Raw genomic sequence first — 25,015 nt, 5'->3', positions numbered from 1 at the left:
ATGGATTCCTGACGAAGATACGATGGGCAAAACAGTGTGACCAAAACCCAGGCGACTCGACAGAGAATGTATCGTACTACAGCACTGAACATTTAGCCTGACACTGAATACATATTAATATTTTAGAATAAATATCAATCGTTTTGAAACCCTTCTCATTGGCGTGTGTACCAGTTTATAAACAAAGTTGCTTCTCCTTATTCTCTACCGAGTCAGCGACAGCAATCACTTTCCACAGTCACGAGACGCGGCTCTGGCAACAGTGTGAGAAGCATGCTCTTTGCCAAGGATTACAGTACTAGGACAGGCAGAAGCAGGACCTTCCATGGCTGTGGATGAAGATAGTGATTCTGAGTGTGATTTCGAAGGATGTATGAGGGAGGTTGAGGAGGAGCAACAGCCATTACCCGCCAGTGACGCCAGCAGCCATCCTCCGGGGACCCAGTAGGACTACCTACAGCCTTGGACACCACCTTCCATTCCCAGCAAGCCCACCAACACTATCCTAAAAGGTTAGTTATCATTCATAGCACAGCAGAGTACCAATATATGTATAGGTATATGGTAGGTATTTGGGGTGACTTTTCCTAGGGTTGCTGACATAATTCATTTTTCCCCATAAGCTCTATTGTTTGTCCAACACGTTTTTGGTCCAACACGTGACCCATGCATGACAATATTACCGTGTTGGACACAAGGGTACTGTGTATATATATATATCTATCTATCTATCTATCTATATATATATATACACATATATATATATATATATATATATATATATATATATATATATCTATATATATATATATATATATATATATATATATATATATATATATATATATATATATATATATATATATATATATATATATAAACGGGGTTTTTGGCAGAGTTAACGATCCCCTAGATTCCCCTATCTAAAATCACTAAATTATGGCAAAAGTCTCAGAGAGCCTCAGAGGGCCCAATACCTGCCTAGGGCCCCAACCAAACAGGCAGATTTACATGGCCATGTGGAATGTGAGCGATGTGAATGAGGAGAGCAAGAGAGTGGAAGTGGTGAATGTGTTCAAGAGTGTGAGATAGACTGTGATGGAACTGTGTGAAAGAAAAATGAAAGTGTCAAGTGCAGAGGTGGGAAGGTGTAAAGTGTGTAAGGTCGGGCATGAATGGACAAGGAAGACGCAAGGAAGGAGTTACTTTGTTAATGAATTAAGTGTGGCAGAATAGAATAAGAGATTACAAATGTGTCAGCTCAAGATCTATGGATGTCAAGTTCAAGTATGAGAAGATGAAAGTGGCAGTGATTGTAGCATATGTGCCGTGTGATGACAGTGAGACATGGAAAGACAGGTTTTGGGATGAGCTGGATGAAGTGCTAGGGGAAATGCCCAGGAGTTTATAAAGTGTTTTCAATGGGCAACATGACTGGTAGGGTTAGGTACTGGTTCTGTTAATGATATAATGGGTGATACTGGAGTACCAAGAGAGAATGATAATGGGAAGCAACTGAAGGACATGTGTCAAGAAAGGAGGCTGTGCATTTGAAATTCTTATTTCAAACACAAAGATGTACATAAATTTACATTGTAAAGAGGGAATGGAGAGTGTGTTGAAAGAGGCCTGATTGATTATATGCCCACAGAGAAATCGATGCTGGTTAGTGCTGCGATACAAGGACAGTGAGATGATGATGTGGAGGTTTGTCAGATCATACGATTGTGGTATGCAAGATCAAGCTGAGAGAAGTGAGGTGGACCAGGAGAGAGAGGAGCAGTCAGGGAAAAAAACTGAAAGTTGAGAAACTGAGGGTCAAAGAAATCACAGATGAATACCAGGCCAAAGTAGGGGAGGAGTTAGAATCAGTGTATTGGAATGACATGGGTCTGAACAGCCTGTGGAATACATATAGAGATTGCTTAGTTGGGAATGCAAAAGTGGCATCTGGTGTGGCAAGAGTAACAAAAAAAATGAAAGGTATGGCATGGTGGGATGAAGTGGTTAAGAGAGAAGTGTAGGAAAAGAGAAAGAAATGGCTAGACTGGATGCAGGACAGGGGTTCAACTGAAATAAGAACAGAATATACTGAGAGCAAGAAGCATGTAAAGAGACTAGTGGAGAGGAAAAAAGAGGTAAATGATGATCTAGGAGAAAAATGAATGCAAATTACTCTGAAAATAGGAAGTTATTCTGGAAAGAGGTGCAGAAATGTAGAAGTGATAGCAGAAAGAAATGTGAAAGTGTGAAGGATGTGAGTTGTAGATTATTAACCCATGGGGATGAAGTAAGGACCAGATGGAAAGAACATTTTGAAAGGCTGATGAATGGAAATAGTGAGAGCAAAGCGACATTCTTAAAATTTTTCTAATGTAAGGAAGAAGGAACTAAAGGCCAGGAGCTCGCAAACCGTTGGTTCTATGAAAAAACAAAAACAATACAACACAGAGCCAAATTCAAGTTCTGTTCATTTTGAGATGCCTGGACACACTATATTTGAAAGACAAGTGATCATAGGAAGTAGGAAATACAGACAGAGGGAAACAGTTCCTGACCTGACCTGTTGCATACATGAAGGACTGGGAGTAACAGTTAAATCTTGTATTAAAGAGCTGGACAGAAAGGGGATGAGAGTTCGTTGCTAGACGGGTGTTATTCGCCTGTCGTAGAGGTGAGGGATATAAGATGATAGCTCAGGGGAGCAGTGACCATTGAAGTAGCAACAGAAAAGAAATAAAGATGCAACAGTGTGGCAAAGACACAGAGGTTGAAGGAAGCCAGTACAAGGAGGAAAGTTAATGAGAAGAAAAACCTCTGACTCCACCTTATCGAGAAGAACTGTATGTGGGGAGCCTCCCCACACATGAGAGCTGTACTCTACACAGGGGTGAATAAAACCGGTGAATAAAGTCAACCACTGCACAGGGGTACGCAAGGTACGAAGTCTGCTTAGCACACCTAATTTCTTGGAAGCTGATTTTACAACTGACGTAATATGATCTTTCCACAGTAAATCCCAAGGGACTGAAACCCCAAGTATGTTTAAGGATGATACAGGACTGAACTGGATATTATTAAACATTAGTGGGTGCTCCTGTGGAAGATTCTGTCAGGTTGACAGGTGTAAGAACCGAGTCATTGATGCATTAAAAACAAGATTACTTTTACCCCAGTCAGAGATATGAGCCACGTTTGTCATTAGATGTGCCATAGCCTTATCCCTTGTTTAATGAAGTGACTACTGAGATGGGCGGTGTGAGAACCAAATGAAAATGTGAGGGGTAGAATCATCAGCGTATGATAGGATAGAGTTAGATGTGCAGCTTAGACAGTCAATGATAAATAAAAGGAAGAGAGTTGGTGATAGGACAGAGCCCTGAGGAACACCACTGTTGATAGATCTAGAAGAACAGTGGCCGTCTACAACACCAGCTATAGAATGACCAGAAACAAAGCCATAGATGAAGGCACAGACAGAAGGATAGAAACTGTAAACAGGCAGTTTGGAAATTAAAGATTTATGCCAGACTCGATCAAAAGCCTTTAAGATGTCAAGTGCAATGGCAAAGCTTTTGCCAAAATCCCAAAAGGAGGATGACCAGGAGTCTGAAAGGTAGGTGAGAAGATCGCTAGAGAAGCGTCCCTGTCGGAACCCATACTGACAATCAGAAAGAAGGTTGTGATAGGAAAGATGCTTTTAAATTTTTCTGATAGGAATAGTCTCAAAAACTTTTGAGACATAGGATGTTAAAGCAATTGGGTGATAGTTAGACGGTTGGGAATGGTCACCCTTCTTTGGGACAGGCTGAATGAGAGCAAACTTCCAGCAAGAAGGAAAGGTATAAGCTGACAGACAAAGGCGAAAGAGTTTACCTACGCAGGGTGTAAGCACAGATGCACAGTTCTTGAGGACAACAGGATCAGGCCCATATGCTTTGTCAGTATTGAAGCTAGTAATGGCAGAAAATACATCAGCTGAAGACATTTTAATGTCACCCATGAGGAAGTCAGAGGGGGGAAGTCATGGAGGAACAGCACTAGAATCGTCTAAGGTGGAACTGGAGGAGAAAGTCTGGGCGAAGAGATCTGCTTGATCAGTAGAAGAAATAGTTACAGGGTCATCAGAGTAGAAAAGAGGAGGGAAAGATGATGAAGTACAGTTGTCAGAAAGGTTTTTGGCAAGGTGCCTGAAGGAGCGGGAAGAATACGAGTTGGAGAGTTGAGAGCATTTAGTAGGGATGGAATTGTTTTTAGGACAGCGAAGAACAGACCTAGCACAATAACTGGCAGAAACAAAAAGGCTCTAACTGGCAGAAACATATAAAGGCTCTAGTACCTTTTATAGGCCCTATCATTGTTGTGGAGAGCATTAAAACAAGCATGATTAAACCACGGGTTTTTTGCAGTAGTCAGTGGATATAAGAGAGGAATGTAGGCTTCCATGCCCGAAAGAATAACCTTCATAATGCACAAGGCACGCTCAGATGGCTCCTGGACATGGAATAATAATCATTCCAGGGAAAATCAAAAGAAGTACTGCCTGAGGGCCTCCCAATCAGCAGCTCCAAAGTGCCACAACTGACATTTCTTTGGAGGGTCCACAAGCCATACTGTATCTGTTGATCACTTGCGCTGTCAACCTTATTGTCAGATTACATAATCAGTCCACTGATTATGTAATTTTTTTCATGAGAAGGTTAGGGGGTAGGCTGTAGGACCAGCCATCTGGGCAGTATTCCCAAGGAGAATGGTAATGCTGGCGATGGGGAGAGCTGGAGCTTCTGTTTCACTAGCCACAGGATATCCTGACCATCTCCCTTTAATGACCTTTTTCAATGTGATACTAACACAGAGTAAGTAAGTATACTCTCCCATTTAACTTTTCTCTATCTCATGCACTAATCTACAGGAGCTTTATATACCACACAATGTATAAGTATGTCGCAGGAACTGATGGCAGCAAGCCGCAAGGACACGTGACCAGACAACTTTGCCCCTGCTACTTAGTGGCAGACCCGAGGGGAGGCATGGCTCAGGCTCTGCCAGCGCAGTTTTGGGACCAGGATGGGATGGGGTTTGGATCTATGCCAAAGGGTACAGGGCATTGAGGTTTCCAGGCTGACAGTTCCACCAAACAGAGGGGAGGCATGAACCAGGGAGTAGTGTCATAAGAGTCTTCCTTGTCAGTGGGTGTATATATAATGGCAGGGCAGTTACAGTGCCAAAGTGCACCTGGAGGGTGTCAATGTTGCTGTATCTACAGGGAGCCCCAAGGCCACTGCCACAGTCACTAGCCAAGGCTGGTGGGCTAGATTCCATCCCTGGACTGGGGACTGTGTGGGTGGACAGGGCCTATGGTCTGTCTCCTACTTTATTTACCTGACTTAAGACAAAAATGAGAAGAATAAGCATTGAAAGCAAGCCTGTGGAAATCCTATCACACAAGGGGTTCAGAGTGGAATCCAGGAATGTGGGCAGTTTAAAGGGTAGAATGGGGAAAATAGTAGAGACTCTGAGTAGGAGACTGGTGGACGTCCATTGTATACAGGAAGTCAGGTTCAGGGAAGGGTCAGCTAGGATGATTGCTGAGAGGGACTGTAGGTATAAGCTATTTTGGCAACGAAGTGTAAATAGATATGGTGGCGAGTGTGCTAGCTGAGGAGAATTGGGTGGAGTTTGCCATGAATCTGATAGGAGTGAATAAGAGGAATACAGCTGTAAAAATATTGTCTGGTAAACGCATTTCACTTGTATCAGCATATGCTCCACAAGTTGGCTTGGATGATGTAGAAAAAGACAGATTCTGGGATGACTTTATATGTGTGATTGATGGTATGGGAGATGATATTGTAGTTCTGGGTGGGGAAATAAAGGGTTATGTAGACAAAGCAGCTCAAGAATATAATGGGGTACATGAGGCATGCACATATAGTATGAGGAATGTAGATGGGAAAAGATACTCAAATATGAGGAGACAATGAACATGACTGTGCACAACACTCATTTTAGGAGAAGAGAGAGGAGTCAGATTATATATGAGTCTGCGGGTAACTGAGGTAACAGTAGCCAAATTGACAATATCCTGGTTGGGAAAGCTGATCGGTGGTTGGGGATGGATGTTAACCCTTTGAGATTCCGATGACTATTTCGATCGTCATTTCAAATCCAACCTCAAAGATTCGGATGATGTTTTTAATCGTCATTTTAAGAAACTTTTGTAAAATATTCACCATAAATCGCATTTACACTTCATACCAAAGAGGCTCGAGCATGATGTCACAGAATGGTTGCTCTATGTGTGGCGGTACTGCACAGCTGAGTCTGACTCATGGCTTTGTTTCTTTATAACTTTATTCTTGGTGAATATTTTTCTACAGCAAGGTATATAAGTTAATGGTTTTTGCCTAACTTCGACTCATCACTTTGACTTTTTAATTTCCTTGTTTTCCTTTTATTAACATACTACAATTAAGTATAACTATTCAGCTTCAAAATAACACCACAACCAGCATCATATCATAGAAAGTGTGTTTACACTGACCGATCAAAGAAAAACATCGGTAAGCAATATGCGGCCGAGACTAAAATAAAATTGTGTATCTCTTTCCTTTCGCGTTACTGCATGATGAAATAAAAAAATTACCATAATTTATATCATTGTAAAGGTAATTTATTGTATTTTTGCATGGCTTAAACCAAATTTACATATCTTTATTCATTATTTTTTGCCGAATATTTTTCTACGGCAAGGTATAAAATTTTTGCTTTTTGCCAAACTTCAACTCATCATTTTGACATTTTATTTTCTTTGTTCTCCTTTTTTGAACATACTACGATAAAGTACAACTATTCAGCTTTTAAATGACACCAAAACCAACATTCTATCATGAAAAGTGTATTGACAGAGCGATCAAAGTAAAATACCAGGCCGCGAAAATGTAGGTCAACATGAGTGGCTGACTCTGGCACAGACGAAATCTGCCCGGTCCAAAAACCTCAAAGGGTTAAGCTATAGGGGGCAATGAGTGCATGCAGCAGCACAAATTACTGACATGCAACATGGTGTTGAAGGAGTGGGTGGTGAAGAAGAGGACCTATGCATGCCAGTGGAAAATATGAAAGGAAAAAAGCAAGCAAAAAGGGACGCCTTCTATAGAAGAATGAAAAGAGTGGTGGTTGAGCAGGGAGCTGTCAACAAGGTGTTAACGAACGGTAGAAAGCTTTCAAGAACAATCACTTCAAAGTTACTGATTTAGTGTGTGGATACACAGGGGTCCCCCTCAAGAAAAAAGATAACATGGCGGTGGGATGAGGGTGTAGAAGCCACAGTAAGAAGACTTGCTGTGAATGGAAAAGGGGTGGTAATAGAAAGGAATAATTGGCAGCAAAGTGTAGGGTTACAAAGGATGTATATAGGGCAAAATCTAAGTCCCTGAGACTTTTGCTGGATAATCTAAATGGTGCAGAAAGGAAGAATATGGTATTCATGAAGGCAACTCAAAAGAAGAGGGAAAACAGGGATGTCATTGGTGACCTGTGTATGGAGAATGATAAATGAAAGGAAGTAGTGGAAAGTGAGGATATTAAAGGAGTCTGGAGAGAACATTATAACCAAATGCTGAATCAGGAGTTTGACTGGAACAGGGAAGGTTTTGACTAAGGAGAACAAGTGTTTAGCCTTTGGCCTCTGATTGCTCCTGCTACCATGAGCTGGAAAATAGGCAGGATGTGACTGGAAAGGACAGCAGGTGTGTCTGGCTTGACTGCTAAAATGTTGAAGGTCTAGGGAGATAATGGAATGGGTTTAGTTACCGATTTGTTAAATATGGTTAAATATGAGTGTACTGTCCCAGATGACTGGCTGAAGAGTGTGACAGTAAATGTGTATATGGGGAAGGGTGATGCCAAGGAAGGGGGAAATTATAGAGGCATAATACTTTTGAACCAAATACTGAAGGTAATGGAGAAAGTCCTAGAAGGTAAGAAGCAATTTGGGTTTATGCCTGGCAAAGAAACCACTGATCCATATTAATTGTCTGGCAGCTTCTAGAATAAAATACAGGAAAGAAAAGGGAACTGTAATTTGTTGTTGTCAATCTGGAGAAGGCCTTAGACAGAGTCCCTAGACAGGTGAAGTGGGCAATGAGAAAGCTTGAGATCGTGAAGTGGCTGGTGAGAGTGGTTATGGCTATGTAGGTAGGTGCTTGCACCCAGGTGACAGTGAACAATGATTCGAGTGATGAGTTTTCCGTGATTGTTGGCGTGCATCAAGGGTCAGTCTTGAGTCCATTATTGTTTGTCAGAGTGCTTGAAGTTCTCTCACGTGACTTCAGAAACGGACTCCAATGGGAGATGTTGTATGATGATAACTTGCTTTTGACTGCAAAGAATAAGAGGGAGACAGAGGAAAGGTTTAGGAAACAAAAAGGGATGGAAAGGGGCACACAGGTTTAAGAGTAAATGTGGATAATAAAAAAATAATGAAACCTAGGGCTGGTGGCAGTGCTGTCGAAGCAGAGGGAGTGTGGCCATGTGCAGTTTGCCACAATGTTGTAAGAGGCAAATCCATCTTGTGCAGTGTTTGTAATAAGAGATGTGGTGGTATTAGGAGTAAACTGCGAAATAATACTGATTTTGTGTGTGCGGTGTGTTGGAGAGAACATGTAGATATTGTTCACTGTAAAAGCACTGATCTTCCTGGAAAGCCTCTTGACTGCGTGGAGGAGTTTTGTTGGTTGGGAGAAATGTAATGTCCTGGAGGTGAGGCTGGGTGATAAGTTACCTGATGTCTCCATTCGACCTAAAAATAAACAGCTGACCAAAATTTGCACCAAAACAATGTGCGGAAAATATTAATTAAATTCCAACTTGGGCATCTTGGAATGTAACTTACATCTTGGAATGTAACTCACAGTTCTCGGGTAAGCAGGAAAACAGGACCAGATTATCATATAAATCAAAGCTTAACCCTTTCACTTTGATGATGTATTCCTTATTTTATTCTTGCTATCTCCAGACAATTTTATTTAGTTTTGAAAAGACTTTGGACTGGAGAGGTTGGATATGAAATTCAATTTTCCCTTCACCACCGGAGATCTCTCCAAGGCAAAATTTAATCATCTGGAGACAGGAAGGATTAAGTAATACATGTCAACAGATTGAGAGTTCAATGAATATAATACAAGAAGATGCCCCACAGCACTATCAGGCCACTTGACCCTTGTCCATATTAGAGCTGTCTCTGAACCATGCTTGTTTTGGAGCTTTGGTCCAAATGAGAGCCATTTCTGTACAGCTACCACAAACACCACCACCATCATCACCATCACAGCTACTAATACCAATGCCACCACCACGGCTACCATCACTTCCTACTGAATAAAATCATCTGTTCATTGCATCAATGAAGTGATAAACATTGTAATGTAGATGTACAATTCCCCCCCCCCCAATCTCTGCAAAAACATATGAAACTCCACATAAATGCCCTGCTGCCTCTTCCATGTAAGTTCATTGTAACATATGAATCTCCACATAAATGCCCTGCTGCCTCTTCCATGTACGTTCATTGTAACATATGAATCTCCACATAAATGCCCTGCTGCCTCTTCCATGCACGTTCATTGTAACACAAATGGGGACAATCATCTGGGGCAAAAACATCCCTTCAGAAAATATCAATCAGCATGAAACTGATATGGCCCAATAGGGACTCAATTCCAACCATTCTAACAAGTTGCATCAAAATTATTTTTCCAGTTTTGGCTACCACACACACACACACCAAGTTAAAGCTGGCTTTCCGACACCTGCTATACTCTCAATGTTTTTGGTGCCAACGTGTGTGACTGTGCAGACCAATCCTGGATCTGCAAACTTTGCCACACAGTCAGCATATCAAGTAGGTTTGCTGGGAGAACTTTAGTTCTGGTTGTGCCTCCGTTGTCCACGCTCTTCTCTGGCCAGTTTCCAAGATTCTTTGAGATGAATGGTTCCTTCACTGCAGTGGACTCTCTACTGTTTTGGTATGATATCGCATTACTTCAGAGATGTCTTTGAATGATCTTTATATCCCTTCTTCTGTCTCCCTGGGTTGCAATGTGCTGCAGGGAATTGGCCATACAGAACCTGTCCGGGAAGGCGGTGCTCGGACATGCAGAACCCATGTCCGACCCATCTCTGCTGCTTTTTAGCCAGCATGGTTTCTATGCTGGTTGACTTTGCCAGTTGGAGAATTTGTAAGTGAGAGACTTTATCCTCCAATGTGATTCCTAGGATGCACTGTACACATCGGATATAAAAGGACTCAAGCTGTCTGATGTGACGCTGGTAAGCAGTCAAGGATACAGCACCATATAAGAGGGTGGATAGGCATAAAGCCGTATATACTGATACCTTTGTCTTAATTCCCAGGTTAGTGTCTTCAAACACTCAGGCTCTGAAACATCTAAAATAGGCTGTGGAGTGGTTGACTCGGGCAAGGACTTCTGCATCAATGTTATGTTTATCTGTAGGCACACTTCCAAGGTAGCTAAATTCTCCATCTGTTTCACATTTTCATTATTTATCTAAAATGCAAGCAACTTTGCTGGGTTGTTTCTCCAAGATATTATTTCTGTTTTATTGACATATATGCACAACCCCATTGCATGGTATATGTTGGAAATGAGGGTGAGATTTTGCTACAGGGCTTTTGAGGATAGCACAGCCATCAGCATACTGCAGCTCCAGGAAATGAAGCCATTTCAATCTTTGATTGTGCTTGGAAAAATCTGAGATTAAAGTTACCATCTAGATGGAATTGAATTTTTATTCCATCATCAGGGTTCATTTGTTGGTGATTTAAATGAGTGACTACAGTCTCTCTCTCTCTTTCTCTCTCACACACAAGTATCCAGACATGCACACACTCTCGCACGTGTGTGCACACGCACACACGCACGCACGAACACACGCACGGACGAACACACGCACGCACGCACACACACACACACACACACACACACACACACACACACACACACACACACACACACACACACACACACACACACAGCATTATAATATACTAGATTTTCAAGCATCAGGGAGAGAAATGGACTGAGATAACCCAAGCTTCCAACATACCACAATCTTCTTGCGTATCTGGGACATGGATATGGGGTTCTTGATTTCCACGTAGTAATCAGCATGCCAACGACGGTTAGGAAGCCGCTTGAATGGTTCCACCAGCAGATACTTTGGTTCTGTAAACAATTGATATAAACTGGTGAGAAGTGCCAAAACCAAAAAGACATCAGGGAAATTTACTGAACAAGTGTACCCACACTTGCAAATGAAATTACTCCTGCATGCATATTCAGGTCTTGAAAACTAAAGCAGTAGGTCACACCAGCAAAACTGCTAGACATTTACAAGATAAACAGAGTATCAAAACAAACAGAAATGCTGGTGTATATATATTGTTCCATGAAGAGATTACAACAATGTGTAAGATGAAGATCCATTATGTGTATTAGTTACTGGTAACATTGGTTTACAAAAAATTTGAGGCAAGCATGAAATTAGGTGTTCTAACCTAATTTTGGGGTGCTGATTTCAGATTTGAAGTCCGTTTTCACCCATCACCTTGAGTTTTTGAGATATACATGTATACATGTAAAGACATGTATACATATAGACCTAGACCCAAAATATTCGCCAGAAATCCATTTACTGTCTTATTTTCTTGGAACTTAGTTTAAAATGCGCACCACAAGGTCAAACATGTGCAGTGTGTGGCTGGGAATACCAGTAGCTTACTGGAGGTCTAGGAGCACTTTCGTGCCTGGGAAACAGTGTCCAAGAAAATCCTGTGGTGGACATGAACAAGGTGCTTCTTCCCCCTTTTCATATCAAGGTTGGCCTTATGAAGAATTTTTTGAAGGCCATGGACAAGGATGGCACTGCCTTCCAATACCTGTGCACTCTGTTTCTAGCTCTCATTTCTGCTGAGCTCAAAGAGGGCATCTTCGTCGGACTTCAGATCTGGGAGGTGCTGAGGGATGAGGTATTCGGGGAGGAGCTCACCTTGAAGGAACCGAGAGCATGGGAAGCATTTAAGTCAGACTGCCATGGCTTCCTTGGTAACACACGGGCACTACGTTACAAGAGCGTGTCGAGTTGTTGTTGCAGGCTTCTCAGTATATGGGGTCCCAAATGTCTCTCAAGATTCACTTTCTCCATTCCCACCTCAACTTCTTCTCCCAGAACCTAGGAGCAGTACATGACGAACATAGGGAAAGGTTCCACCAAGATATTACTGAGATGGAGAGCAATTACCAAGGCAAGTGGAACCCCAGCATGATGGGGGACTTCTGCTGGATGCTCCTGCACGACATCCCGGAGGCAAAGTATACCAGATCGTCCAAAACTCACTTCTGACTGTCTGTAGTACTATGATGTATATTTATGCTTATATCCAAGTAATAGTAATATTTAGTTCTGTTGGTGTTCTGTGTCTGATTTGTTTCGTTCTGTAATATGCCATTTTAATATATGAAATAAACTTATTATATTATAAATATATGCATTACAATAAAAAAAAAACAGGATATGTGAAGGCAAAAAAACTAGAGGTGATAGAGAAAAACTGTCTAGAAATTTGAATTAAACATATCAAAATTAGTCAAAAACACTGGTTCACATGCTTGCCTCAGATTTTTTTTTTTTTAACCAGTGTAATCAATGAATCTGATGAAATTAAAGAATGTGCCTAGAGGCAGCAATGATACAAAGCAAAAATATTGTACAGCAGGGCCTCAAAACTAGTGATGAAACCTCGTTAGTTGAGAAACTGCTAGTTTGGAAACTTTATATGGCGAAAAATAAAAATAAACTGGAACATTTAGAATGATCAACTATTTTCCCATTTTCGTCTAGTTTTATCCACTGAACAGTCACATTTTCATACGCTTAGTATAATTAATAGGACAAAGCAACAAAAAGTCACTATTAAATGCTCAGAATGCAGTTTACTGAAAGAAAAAGTTGGGAGCTGGGAGTGTGTATGCTTACTGGTAGTAAGTGCCCCCACCACCATTGCCACCCTCCTCTCCACCATCACCACCCTCTCGAGCACCAGCCTTTCTCCGTACCTCCTGTAGTATCTCATCACCAATTTCAAACCCTTCATAGTCATTAGGTTCAATGGGACTGAGTGGGGCAACATCAGCTGGTCCTTCATCTTCCCCCACCACTATCACCAACACTACCACTAGCATGTGTGAAATATCTGTCTGCCACTTTCAAACTTTCCTTTACCTTGTCCTTGTTTCTTCATATGTTACGTACACTTGATTCCAAAACATTCAACTGCCTCACAATTTCACAGGTTTTCAAGCCATTTTCTATGAGCTTAATGATTTTCTTCTTGTCTTCAACATGCACTTTTTCGCTCGCTAGGTGCGGTTCACTAGACGAGACTTACTCGCTAGGAAAACGGGTCGAAATGTGCCTTGTGGCTCACTTGCTAGACGACAATTGCCACGGAGTTGCTAGTTTCGAGGTTTCTGTCGCTAGTTATGAGGCTGAAGACAGTTTCTATCCTATTGCTAGACTTGAAACCGCTGGTCAAAAAAACGTTAGTTGCGGGGCCCTACTGTATAATGAAATAACGGTACGTCCAGCACATTTCCTACTGCACATAAAACCAGAGTGCAATTCCCTAAATTCTCAAATGGCTGGGATTAGGAGGGTGCTGGAAAACAGGATTTTTCTGAAAACTGGAAAAATTACATTACTATTTGTCATATGTACAGATATCCAGATGTCCCCTGCCATAACTTTCAGCAGTCACTGTACTCATACTACAATTTATTATCTCATATTAGGGAAACAATTAGGCTTGTCGCTCAAAGTACAGCCAGCTGAGAAAGAAAGACGAGTAATAAAAAGTGACATGAAACATGGGAGAAACAGGAAGAGAGGAGAACAGACACAGAAAAAAAATGATAAAGGTGAAGGTAGAAGCAGGCAACGCCACTCACTTGAAGCTGTGCTAACTGCTTTTTCCTTAACCTTTATCATTCTTTTTCTGTCTGCTCTCCGCTCTCTCTGTTTCTCATATCTTTCCTGTCACTTTTATTTCGGCAGATGTCCGGAATCATCTCAGCAGTCTGGGAAGTGTTATCTGTGGCTTGTAGGCCTAATGTTTCATTACACTTCTGTATGTTCACTAATTTCTATATTTTTATTCAGATTCAGGTATAGTACTGTACTGATTACAATATTGCACAGTATCATACACTACAGTAACCACCCCCACCAAATTAGTGAGGGTTACGTTCCAAGCCCCCATGCTAATTCTTGAAATTCTTTCATTCTTGATGCCTTCCTGAAAATGACACCGGTAATTGAGTAGCCCATGAACCACTGACACTGTAATGCATTACCCATATATAAATGTTGCTTGTTAAATCAGTTTCCCCTTTGTTTTTAGCTGTATGGCTGTGACAGCTCTAGTATTTTTATTCCTCAGCATAATGGTGGAAGGGACTGTCCTGTTTAACTGAACCTAACCTAACCGAGTTTAACTGTACCTTCTAATTTAACCAAACCTAACCTAACCTAAAGTCAGAAAAATACTTAAAAATAAACTGGAGGAATATGAATCGCTAAGGTCTCTCTGACGAAAGTTAAACGTACATATAGTGCTCATTCTTTTGTTTGTTTTTGTGCTTAACGTGAAAGAGAGAGCATTGATGCAAATAGTAATATATCCCATTAATCCTTTAATAACCTCCGGCACTGAACAACCTTTTACAGTACCGATGTCAGTGATGTTAAGTTAGTGTGAGCTATAAAGAAAACTGAACAATTATGGGGAGGGAACGAAGGTCAGTGGTATGTTTACATGACTACGCTACGATTCCAAGCAGTTAGGCGGTCGGTAATCTCAGATGTTTTCGCCCATTTGTTAAATACACCGTAACTTTATCAATCTTTCCGTGACTCATAGCGAATCATAGCATGGGTTTAGGAAGCTAAATAACACATTGCTAGGTGAGCCAGACGATTATCTTCCCATCTTTAAGAAAAATAAATTGATTTCAGAAGAATGGAAGAACTTTACGTACTCAGAAAGGGATTTAATTTCTTCCATTTTCTTATAAGATGTGAAGATAATCGTCTGGCGCACCTAGAAATGTGTTATTTAGCTCCCTAAACCCATGCTATGATTCGCTATGACTGACTGGAGAACTGATAAAGTTACGGTGCATTTACCAAATTGGCGAAAACATCTGAGATTAACTGACCCCCTGACTGCTTGGAATCGTAGCATAGAGTCGTGTAAACATACCACTGACCTTCGTTCCATTCCCATAATTGTTCACAGTTTTTCCATAGCTCACTAACTCGACATCGGTACTTTAAAGGGTTGTTCAATGTCGGAAGTTATTAAGGGGTTCATGGAATACATTACTGTTTCCATCAGTACTCTCCTTTCACATGTAAAAAAAAAAATGAACAAAAGAGTGAGTGCTAAATGTAATATATAACTTTCATCAGAAAGACCTTACCAGTTCAGATCCCTTTATTTTATGCAATTTTCCGACTATTTTATTTTGTTTGGAAAAAGTACTGTATACAGTACTCACTCCAAACATATTTGTAATAATATAAGTAGTGATGAGTTCACCAATACAAGTGATGTACTGAGCTGGTAGGTAATATTCCGTATAATTTCGGCCATCCAGGAAGTGTTATCTGACTTGTAGGCCTACTGTATCATTACCCTTGTATATGTTCACTAATATATATATATATATTTCAGATTCAGGTATAGTACTGTATTGATTGCAGTATTGTACAGTATACAGTACTCTCTCCAAACACAGTTGTAATACCGTACCATAAGTGGTGATAAGTGTTCACCAATATATTTAAGGTACTGAGTGGGTAGGTTTTTGACTATTCGACAAATCTAATTTCTCGGCATCATCCTGGTTCCATAGATGCCGAATAATGGGACTTGTACTGTATATAAATCAGAGACAAACAACCACCCTTTACAGGATTATGGCGTCTGGCTATAGAGAGAGAGAGAGATAGCATTAATGGTTTTATTTTTTTATTTTTTTTAATCTGTGTGTACTGCAGGCCTTACATTATCACTCTTCATGATCAGTATCCCACTGCCCAAGTCAACATGTATAAATGTTATGCCACAGAGTATCGTTAAATTATGAAAGACTATATCAGTAATGCACTGCTTGCCATTCTGTTGGCGTAGCTACCTGTTACAGCCAAGACCACCTGATCCAATTTGAGGACTACCGAATATATGGTACTCAGAGTTGCGTTTCATGATGTTATTAGATTTCAGGATAATTCTCACTTTGATACTCTGATATGTTGGAGGTTGAAGTGATTTCAGCATTCCAGGGCTCAGATTTTTTCCCGATCACTAATTTTGCAAATTAGTGCAAAATTTTTCTGGCAGCATCCTTGTCAGCAAACACTTTTTTCTATAAGCCTTCATGCACTTTATTCCACGATGTTGTTTAAATCCGTCCAGCCAGCCGATGGAATATTTACAAGACAAGTGATTTTACATTAAGTTGTTTGTGAAATTCCTTGGCTTTCTCAATCAATAAAGGTCTGGAAATAGCAGTTCCTTCATTCCTACACTGTTTAAACCATTCACATAGCACTTGGTCAATGGCTGCACATTTAGGTTCACTTAAACTTTTCCTGTTTTTCATTGACTCAGTATTTTCACAGGTAGCAAAAAATTTCAATACTTTTTCATGATTTTTCTTCAAATCATAAAGACTCATAGTTCTAATCTCATACTCATTTTGTAGCCTGATTGCTGCAACAACTCTGTCTATCTTCTTCAAAATTCCCATTTTATTCTACGATCTTTAGCACTCCATGTTTCTGCAGTGCGAGTGGATAGTGAACTAAGTGAATTTTTCTACTGGAAGGTTGGATTGAAACAGGAATGAGTCATGTCTCCAAGGTTGTTCAATCTGTGTATGGGTGGGTTATAAAAGAGAGACATGGTAAGGTAGTGGATGTTGAAGAGTCCCTAATGAGAGACAGCAGTGTTTGGAAACTCCCTGTACTGTTGTTTGCAGATGTTACTGTGTTATTATTTGAAGACAAAGGGGAGCTGCAAAGCTTGGTGAATGAGTTTGGGGGAGTGTGTAGAAGACAGAATCTAAAGGTGAATGCAGGGAGGAGTGAATTTATGGTCTTTGAGAGAAATGAAGTCACTGAATGTACAGTAAGGTTGGATGAGGAGGAAATGGAAAATGTGAGTGCACTTAAGTACTTGGGTAGTGTAATGAGTAAGAATGGAAGATTAGAGGGTGAGGTGTTTGAAAAGGAACATCAAGGAAGAAAGGCTGCTGGTTCTATGAAAACAAAGCTATGAAACAAGGAAGTGAGGATGGACGTGAAAAAGTTACTGCATGACTGCATTGCGATACTAACTCTTAATGTATGGATGTGAAGCCTGGACCTAGTTGAAGAGACACAAGCCAAAAGTGACAGCACTGGAAATGAGTTATTTAAGAGCAGGCATATGGAGTCAGGAGCAGAGACCGACTGACAAATGAGGATGTGAAGGAGCATTGTGGCATGGATGTGGATGTGATAGGACCCGTTAGGAGAAACATATTTATGTGGTATGGCCATGTAGAGAGGATGGACAGCAAGAGACTGATGAGGAAAGTGTGTGTGCGGGGTGTAGAGTGGGGAGAGGGAAGGGAAGCCCAAGGATGAGATGGAGGGATGGAGTGGAGAGGTATATGAGAGAAGGGGGTGTGAGCTGGAAGCAGGGCAATGAAATGGCAGGGACAGGGTGACATGGAAGTGATTTGTTTGTGGCCACTCCTTACGGGATTAAGGCATCTGGCAATGGATATAAAGATAGATGTTACTTTTTCTTATGACAGCAGTCACTATCATCACTACTACACTTCTTAGAAGATCCCCCCCCCCCCCCAGTTTAAGTGTGCAACTTAAGAATTGAAAAAATGGAGTTTTGTTCACAGTGTTAGAACAAATAATGAAATCACCCACACCGATGACAGCCTAGCCAAGCCTGTGAGCAGGCACAGGGTCAAGTGTGACTTGTTTCTTAGTCAAACTCTTGAGAAGCTAGCTTAGGCAAGTGATTGTTCCATACTAGCTCATGAGCATTTTTAAAGAATGAGTCACACTTGCCCTACGCTGGCTCAAGGGCTTTTTCAAAGAATGAGTCACACTTGCCCCAAGGTAGCTCACAAGTCTGGCTAAACAGTGAGTCAACGTGACTACTACGCTGCTTTGTAAACACAGCGATAAAAATTGATATTAAAGATAAGATTTTTTGAGGCAGTAAAAAATTCTCTCTAGAAAATTCTTTCAGAAAACTGATATTTCTGGAAATTTGGGAAATACAGTGTGTGTGTGTGTGTGTGTGTGTGTGTGTGTGTGTGTTCTTACCTAATTGTTCATACCTAATTGTATCTTTACAGGAGTGAGTCACGCTCGTACTGTCCCGTGTCTTAAACCATATTTATCGTACATATCCTTAAATTTGTGAATTGTTTTGGCACACACTATTCCATTCGGTAGTGCACCCCACTGAGCAATTGCTCTATTTGGGAAACTAAATTTCCTTATGTCTTTATCACCTCTCTTCTCATGCAGTTTTTTGCAGTGTCCTCTTGCTGATGCTTCCCCATACGTTAAGTAATCATTTATGTCTATTTTCTCCTTCCCTGATATGCATTTATATAGCATAATCATGTCACCTCTTTTCCTTCTCTCCTGTAGTGCTGGTAGATTCAGTTTATTTAGTCTTTCTTCGTAGCTTAGATCCCTTAAGCTTGGTAACCATCTTGTAGCGGCCCTTTGAACTTTTTCAATCTTGTCTATGTGTTTTTTGAGATGAGGGCTCCAGACTACTGATGCAAACTCCAGGGTTGGTCTGATGAATGATGTTATTATCTTACTTAGCAGTCTTTATTTATGTATGTGAATGCTATTCTCGAACTGGCAAGCAGTGTATACATGTTCCGTACCTTCTCACTGATGTGGTCAGCCGGAGATAGTCTGTTATTGATAATCAAACCTAGGTCTGTCTCTCTTTCTGATGTGTGTAGGGTTTTATTTCCTAATGTATAATCCCAATCAGGTCTTTTTCCACTTTTACTAAACTTGAATACATGACACTTGTCCACACTGAATTCCATTTGCCATGTATTACTCCATTCATGAAGTTTATTTAATTCTTCTTGTAGCTCTTTACAAGAGTCTGTGTTAGTAATTGTCCTTTGTATTTTTGAGTGAGGTGGAGGGGGGAAGAGGGAGGGGGAGGCCGAGGATAAGATGGAGGGATACGGTGGAGAGGTATATGAGAGAGGGGGGTGTGAGTTGGGAGCAGGGCAGTCAAATGGCAGGGGACAGGGCGACTTGGAGGCGATTTGTTTATGGCCACCCCAAATGGGATCGAGGCGTCTGGCAATAGATAGATAGATAGAGTTTTGCACCATCTGCAAACATATTTAGATAGCTTTCATTTCCAGTGTTACTGTTTATATCATCTATATACACTAAAAACATGATTGGTGCCAGCACTGAGCCCTGTGGTACTCCACTAGTCACTTCTTTCCATGATGAGTAATTTCTCCTTAGTACTGTTCTCATTTTTCTTTTCATGAGAAAATCTTGCATCCAACAATACAGTTTGCCTCGAATTTCTCCTTAATGGTACGGTTTCCATAAAAGTCTTTGGTGTGGTACTGTGTCAAATGCTTTCTTGAAATCTAAATAGATACTGTCCACCCATCCTTCTCTTTCCTGTAATGTGTCTGTTACTTTGTTATAGTAGCGCAACAGATTAGTAACACATGATTTTCCTTTTCTGAAACCAAACTGTCTTTCTGTTATCATACTGTGTTCTTCAAGGTGATTTACCCAAGCTTTTCTAATACCTTCCTTACAACACTGGTTAGTGATACTGGTCGGTAGTTAAGTGGATTTTGTCTATTCCCTTTCTTGAATAAGGGAACAATGTTTGCTTTCTTCCAAATATCAGGTAGTTTACCTTGACTCAAGGAATTCTTGAAAATTAAAAATAATGGTTTACTTAACTCCTTTGCACATTCACGTAGCATCCAACATGAAATTTCATCAGGACCATTTGCTTTTCCTTTGTCTAATTTACTTAGCTCCTCCTGTATTTCTTTTTCTGATGTTTGTATATCTGGTAGTATGTGTGGGCATGCATGTTCTACATAATCCCTCTCAAAATTTTTTTCCTCTGGAAAAACTGATTGGAAATTATTATTTAGTACTTCACAAATATCTTTCTCTTCTCTCGTGTATAGGTGATTCCATCGTCTGTAATGGATGTATTTTATCTTTTACTTTGGTTTTGCTTCTGATGTAGCTGTAAAACAGCTTTGGTTGATCATTACTTTTATTTATGATATCCTCCTCAAACTGTTTTTGGGCTTCCCTCCTTATTCTTGTATACTCGTTTCTTCCCTCTTTGTAATTATTATATGCCCTTTCACTATTGTGTCTTCTGTATCAATTCCACAACAAATCTTTTTTTTCTTCTGATTTTTTACATTCTGTATTGAACCATTTCTTTATTTTCTTCTTTTCTGCTTCTTTGTGCTGTGGGATGTACTTCTGGACTCCTATTTCATAAAGTTCACAGAATTTTTCATGTATAGCATTTAAATCTTGTCCTCTAAGCTCCTTTTCCCAAGCAAATTCTAAGAAGTACTTCTTTAGGTCATAATACTTTCCCTTTCTATGGTTTAGGCTCTTTTTGTAACTTTCACTGCTGTTAACTATGTCATATGCTATCCTGAAGTTGCAATTTAGTACTGCATGGTCGCTTTTGCCAAATGGGGGGTGATATATTAAATTGTCAATATCGTTTTCTTGCCTAGTAAATATCAGATCTAGCAATGAGGGCACATCGAGTCCTTTTTTTCTTGTGCTATTCCTTACATGTTGCGTTAGGAAAAACTCTTGCACAAGATCCAGGAGCTTTTGGTCCCAACAGCTGTCTTGGCTTATTATATCTGGAGTATTCCAGTTTATATTTGTATTAAAATCTCCAGTTAATATAATTCCTTCCGATTTCTCTTCCATTTTATGTAGTAATGCTCTTAAACTCTGAATTGTACTCTCCGCCAAGTCCTCATATTCGTCTCTTTCCCATGTGTTTGATCTGGGTGGCATGTACAAATTGGCTACAATTACTTTCCCTTCAGATATATTTATCTCTACTGCAATCAGTTCTACTTGTAAGGGTATATCTAGTTCTATTTCTTTGACATTTAGATTTTTCTTAGTTAATATTATAATTCCTCCTCCTTTCTTTAAGTTCCTATCTCTTCTCCATATATTATATTCCTCTAAGTTTAGGATGTCATTTGATATCCTTGGTGTTAATTTTATTTCAGTTAGGCATAATATATGTGGTTCATTATCTCTGACATAATCATTCATCTCTAATAATTTAGATACCATTCCATTCACATTTGAGTACATCAACTTAATCATCTTGTTTTTTTCAAGAATACTCCCCCAGTATCCCTGCTTGTCGTAAAAGGCGACTAAAAGGGTTGGCGGAGGGTTAGTGCCCCTCCCCGGAAAACAACTAACTAAAAAAACAAACAATAAGCCTCGGACAAGGACGACCAAACGATGACGACCAAGGACCGGACAAAGGACATGGTTATCGGAACGTGGAATGTAAGGGGAGTGAATGATGAGGTGAAAGAGAGAGAGATTGTCCAGGTGCTTGAGGGTGCGAAAGTGGATGTATGTGGAATAACTGAAACAAAATGGAGAGGAGAAAGTGTGAGAGAATGGGAGTATGGATGGGGTATATGTGCAGGAGTAGGTGAGAATGAGAGGGCAAAGGAAGGAGTATGTATAGTTGTGAGTAAAAGATGGAAGAGGAGCATAAGACAGTATGGATCAGTTGGGTCAAGGATTGTGTGGGTAAAGTTGAAACTTAGAATGCAAATGTGGGCGATTGTGTGTCTGTATGCGCCAATGCAAGATCGTGCTAGAAGAGTGAGAGAAGAGTTCTGGACAAATGTAGAAGTGTGCATGGAAAAGTTTGGAAGGAATGAGAGAGTGTTTTTGATCGGTGATATGAATGGTAAAGTTGGGAATGAGAAAGTGGATGGAATAGTTGGTGAGTGGGGTGTGCCTGCTGAGATGGACGAGAATGGGAGTGCGTTAGTGGACATTTGTGCTGGGAGGGGGTTGGTGATAGCCAATACCCTCTTCAGGCATAAAATGATCCACAGGTATACATGGCGAGTGATGAGAAGGGTGGGTGGTGAACTGAATGAAAGGAAGGCAATGATTGATTATGTGTGTGGATGAAAGGATGCGAAGATGTGTAATGGATGCAAGAGCTTATAGAGGTTGGGGGAGTGGACTTTCTGACCACTACTTGGTGGTGGCCAGAATTAGGATTCAAGTAAGATGGAGGAATAGAAGAAGGGAAAGACGAGAGGAAAGAGTAGTTGCAAGGAGAGTGGAAAGGTTACAAGAGGATGAGAAAAAGGCAGAGTATAAGAGAGAAGTGGAGGAACGATAGGGCAAATATGAACTGGAGCAGATGGGAGACGTGGAAGGTGTGTGTAGGATATTTACAGAAGAAATATGTGCAGTATGTGAGGTGGTGTGTGTGGAAGGAAGACGGAGGGGGGTGCAAGGAACAGCGTGGTGGACTGAAGAGGTGAGACAGGCTCTGGCACAAAAGAAGAAAGCATACAATGAATGGATGAGAAATAGGGGCGTGGAAGAAGTTGAGAGGTGGAAGAGAGTTATATGTAGAAAGAAAGAGAGAGGTAAAAAGATTAGTAAGAGAGAGTAAGATGAGAGTGGATGAGGAATTTGGAAGGAATTTGAGTGTAAAGTGGAGGGACTGTAAGAAAATGTTCTGCAATGAGGTGAAAAGAGTAAGACAGGGTGGAAGTGAAGTTAGCAGAGGAGTGAAAGATAAAAATGGTAGATTACTAGTGGAGAAGGGAGAAAAAGTGAGCAGATGGAGAGAACACTTTAAGGAATTGTTGAACATAGAGGATGGAAGTAATGCGAGTATAAGTGGCTGGGGAATGGCTGGGAGAAGGAGGGAGGTGAGAAGACAGGAAGAAATCAGTAGGATAGAAATTGTGGAAGCAATAAAGAAAGTTAAATCGGGGAAAGCCCCACGAAATGATGGAGTGTGTGGTGAAATGCTGAAGCATGGGGGAGAGATAGTAGTAGAATGGATGTGGAAGATGTGCAGATTGGCCTGGGAGAAAGGTAGAGTCCCGGAGGATTGGAAGTCAGGTATAATTATTCTCTTGTACAAAGGAAAAGGGGAAAAAGAAGTGTGTGGTAATCATACGGGCATTTGTCTTCTTAGTATAATAGGAAAAGTGTATGGTAGGATACTTACTGACAGAGTTAGAGAAAGAACAGAGAAATTAGTTGGAGAAGAACAGGGAGGTTTTAGGAAGGGAAGAGGTTGTGTAGATCAGATATTCATTCTTAGATCTTTAGTGGAAAAGTTTCTAGAGAAGGGAAAGAAGTTGTATGCGACTTTCATGGATTTGGAGAAAGCATATGACAGGGTGGATAGACAAGGATTGTGGAAAGTGTTAAGAATATATGGAGTAGATGGGAAATTGTTGAATGCTGTGAAGAGTATGTACGATGGTGCGAAGGCTGCAGTGCGTGTGGATGGTGAACTAAGTAAATTTTTCTCTTTGAAAGTTGGGTTGAAACAGGGATGTGTCATGTCTCCATGGTTGTTCAATCTGTACATGGATGGGGTAATAAAAGAGGTACAAGGTAGGGTAGTGGATGTTGGAGTGGCCCTGGTGAGAGAGGATAGTGTTTGGAAACTCCCTGTACTGTTGTTTGAAGATGATACTGTGTTGTTGAGTGAAGACGAAGGGGAGCTGCAAGGTTTGGTGGATGAGTTTGGGAGAGTGTGTAAGAAATGGAATCTAAAGGTGAATGTAGGGAAGAGTAAAGTGATGGTCTTTGAGAGAGGTGAAGTCAGTGAATGTACAGCGAGGTTGGATGGTGAGAAATTGGAAAATGTGAGTACGTTTAAGTACTTGGGTAGTGTGATGAGTAAGGATGGAGGTTTGGAGGGTGAAGTGCTTGAAAGGGTACAGCAGGGAAGAAAGGTTGCTGGTTCTTTGAAAGCAGTGATAAGAAACAGGGAAGTGAGCATGGAAGTGAAAAAGTTACATATGACAGTATTGTGATACCAACTCTAAAGTATGGAAGTGAAGCTTGGACGTTGTTGGAAGGACACAAGTCAAGAGTGAGAGGAGTGGAAATGAGTTATTTAAGAGGAGCCTGTGGAGTCACATGGAGAGAGAGGCTGACGAATGAGGATATAAAGGAGCGTTGTGGTGTGGATGTGATAGGAAGTGTTATGAGGAACACACTGAGGTGGTTTGGCCATGTGGAGAGGATGGAGGGTGAAAGACTGACGAAGAGAGTGTATGTGAGTGAGGTGGAGGGGGGAAGAGGGAGGGGAAGGCCGAGGATGAGATGGAGGGATGGGGTGGAGAGGTATATGAGAGAGGGGGGTGTGAGTTGGGAGCGGGGCTGTGAAATGGCGGGGGACAGGGCGACTTGGAGGCGATTTGTTTGTGGCCACCCCAAACGGGATTGAGGCGTCTGGCAATAGATAGATAGACAGATTTATATACTTGTCATGATTTGGTTCTACTACCTTCCTCCTTTTGATTCCCTCCTGATTATGTACCACTTTCGTACCTGCAATCCAATTACTTTGTAGAAAAAATGTATTCTTCTCCTCCTCTGATCTTCCCTCATATTTTGTTTTTGCTTCCTCCCTCTTCTCTTTCAGTAATTCCAGTTCCTCTTGTGTTAGACATCTTTTTATCCATACAATTTTGAACTCCTCTTTTTCCATAAGATTCTTTGCATTTTTTAGTATCTCCTCCACAGTGTTTACACTCTGGAA

The 25,015-nt window shown here is 40.8% G+C and overlaps 1 protein-coding gene across 1 annotated transcript in view; it reads right to left on the bottom strand.

Moving 5' to 3' along the window:
* Positions 1 to 25,015, bottom strand: part of polybromo (protein) — a 740,816-nt gene that overhangs the window by 599,013 nt on the left and 116,788 nt on the right. The window contains exon 9 of the mRNA XM_080277986.1: positions 11,131 to 11,249. Within this exon, the coding sequence (XP_080134112.1) occupies positions 11,131 to 11,249 (119 nt within the window). The remainder of the gene's footprint in view (positions 1 to 11,130; positions 11,250 to 25,015) is intronic.

This window comes from Coenobita brevimanus, chromosome 71 (genome assembly GCF_032717465.1).
Source record: "Coenobita brevimanus isolate Jiangsu-jjx chromosome 71, ASM3271746v2, whole genome shotgun sequence".
NCBI classification, from domain to species: Eukaryota; Metazoa; Arthropoda; class Malacostraca; order Decapoda; family Coenobitidae; genus Coenobita; species Coenobita brevimanus.
This window is presented reverse-complemented; position numbering and strand designations above follow the sequence as displayed.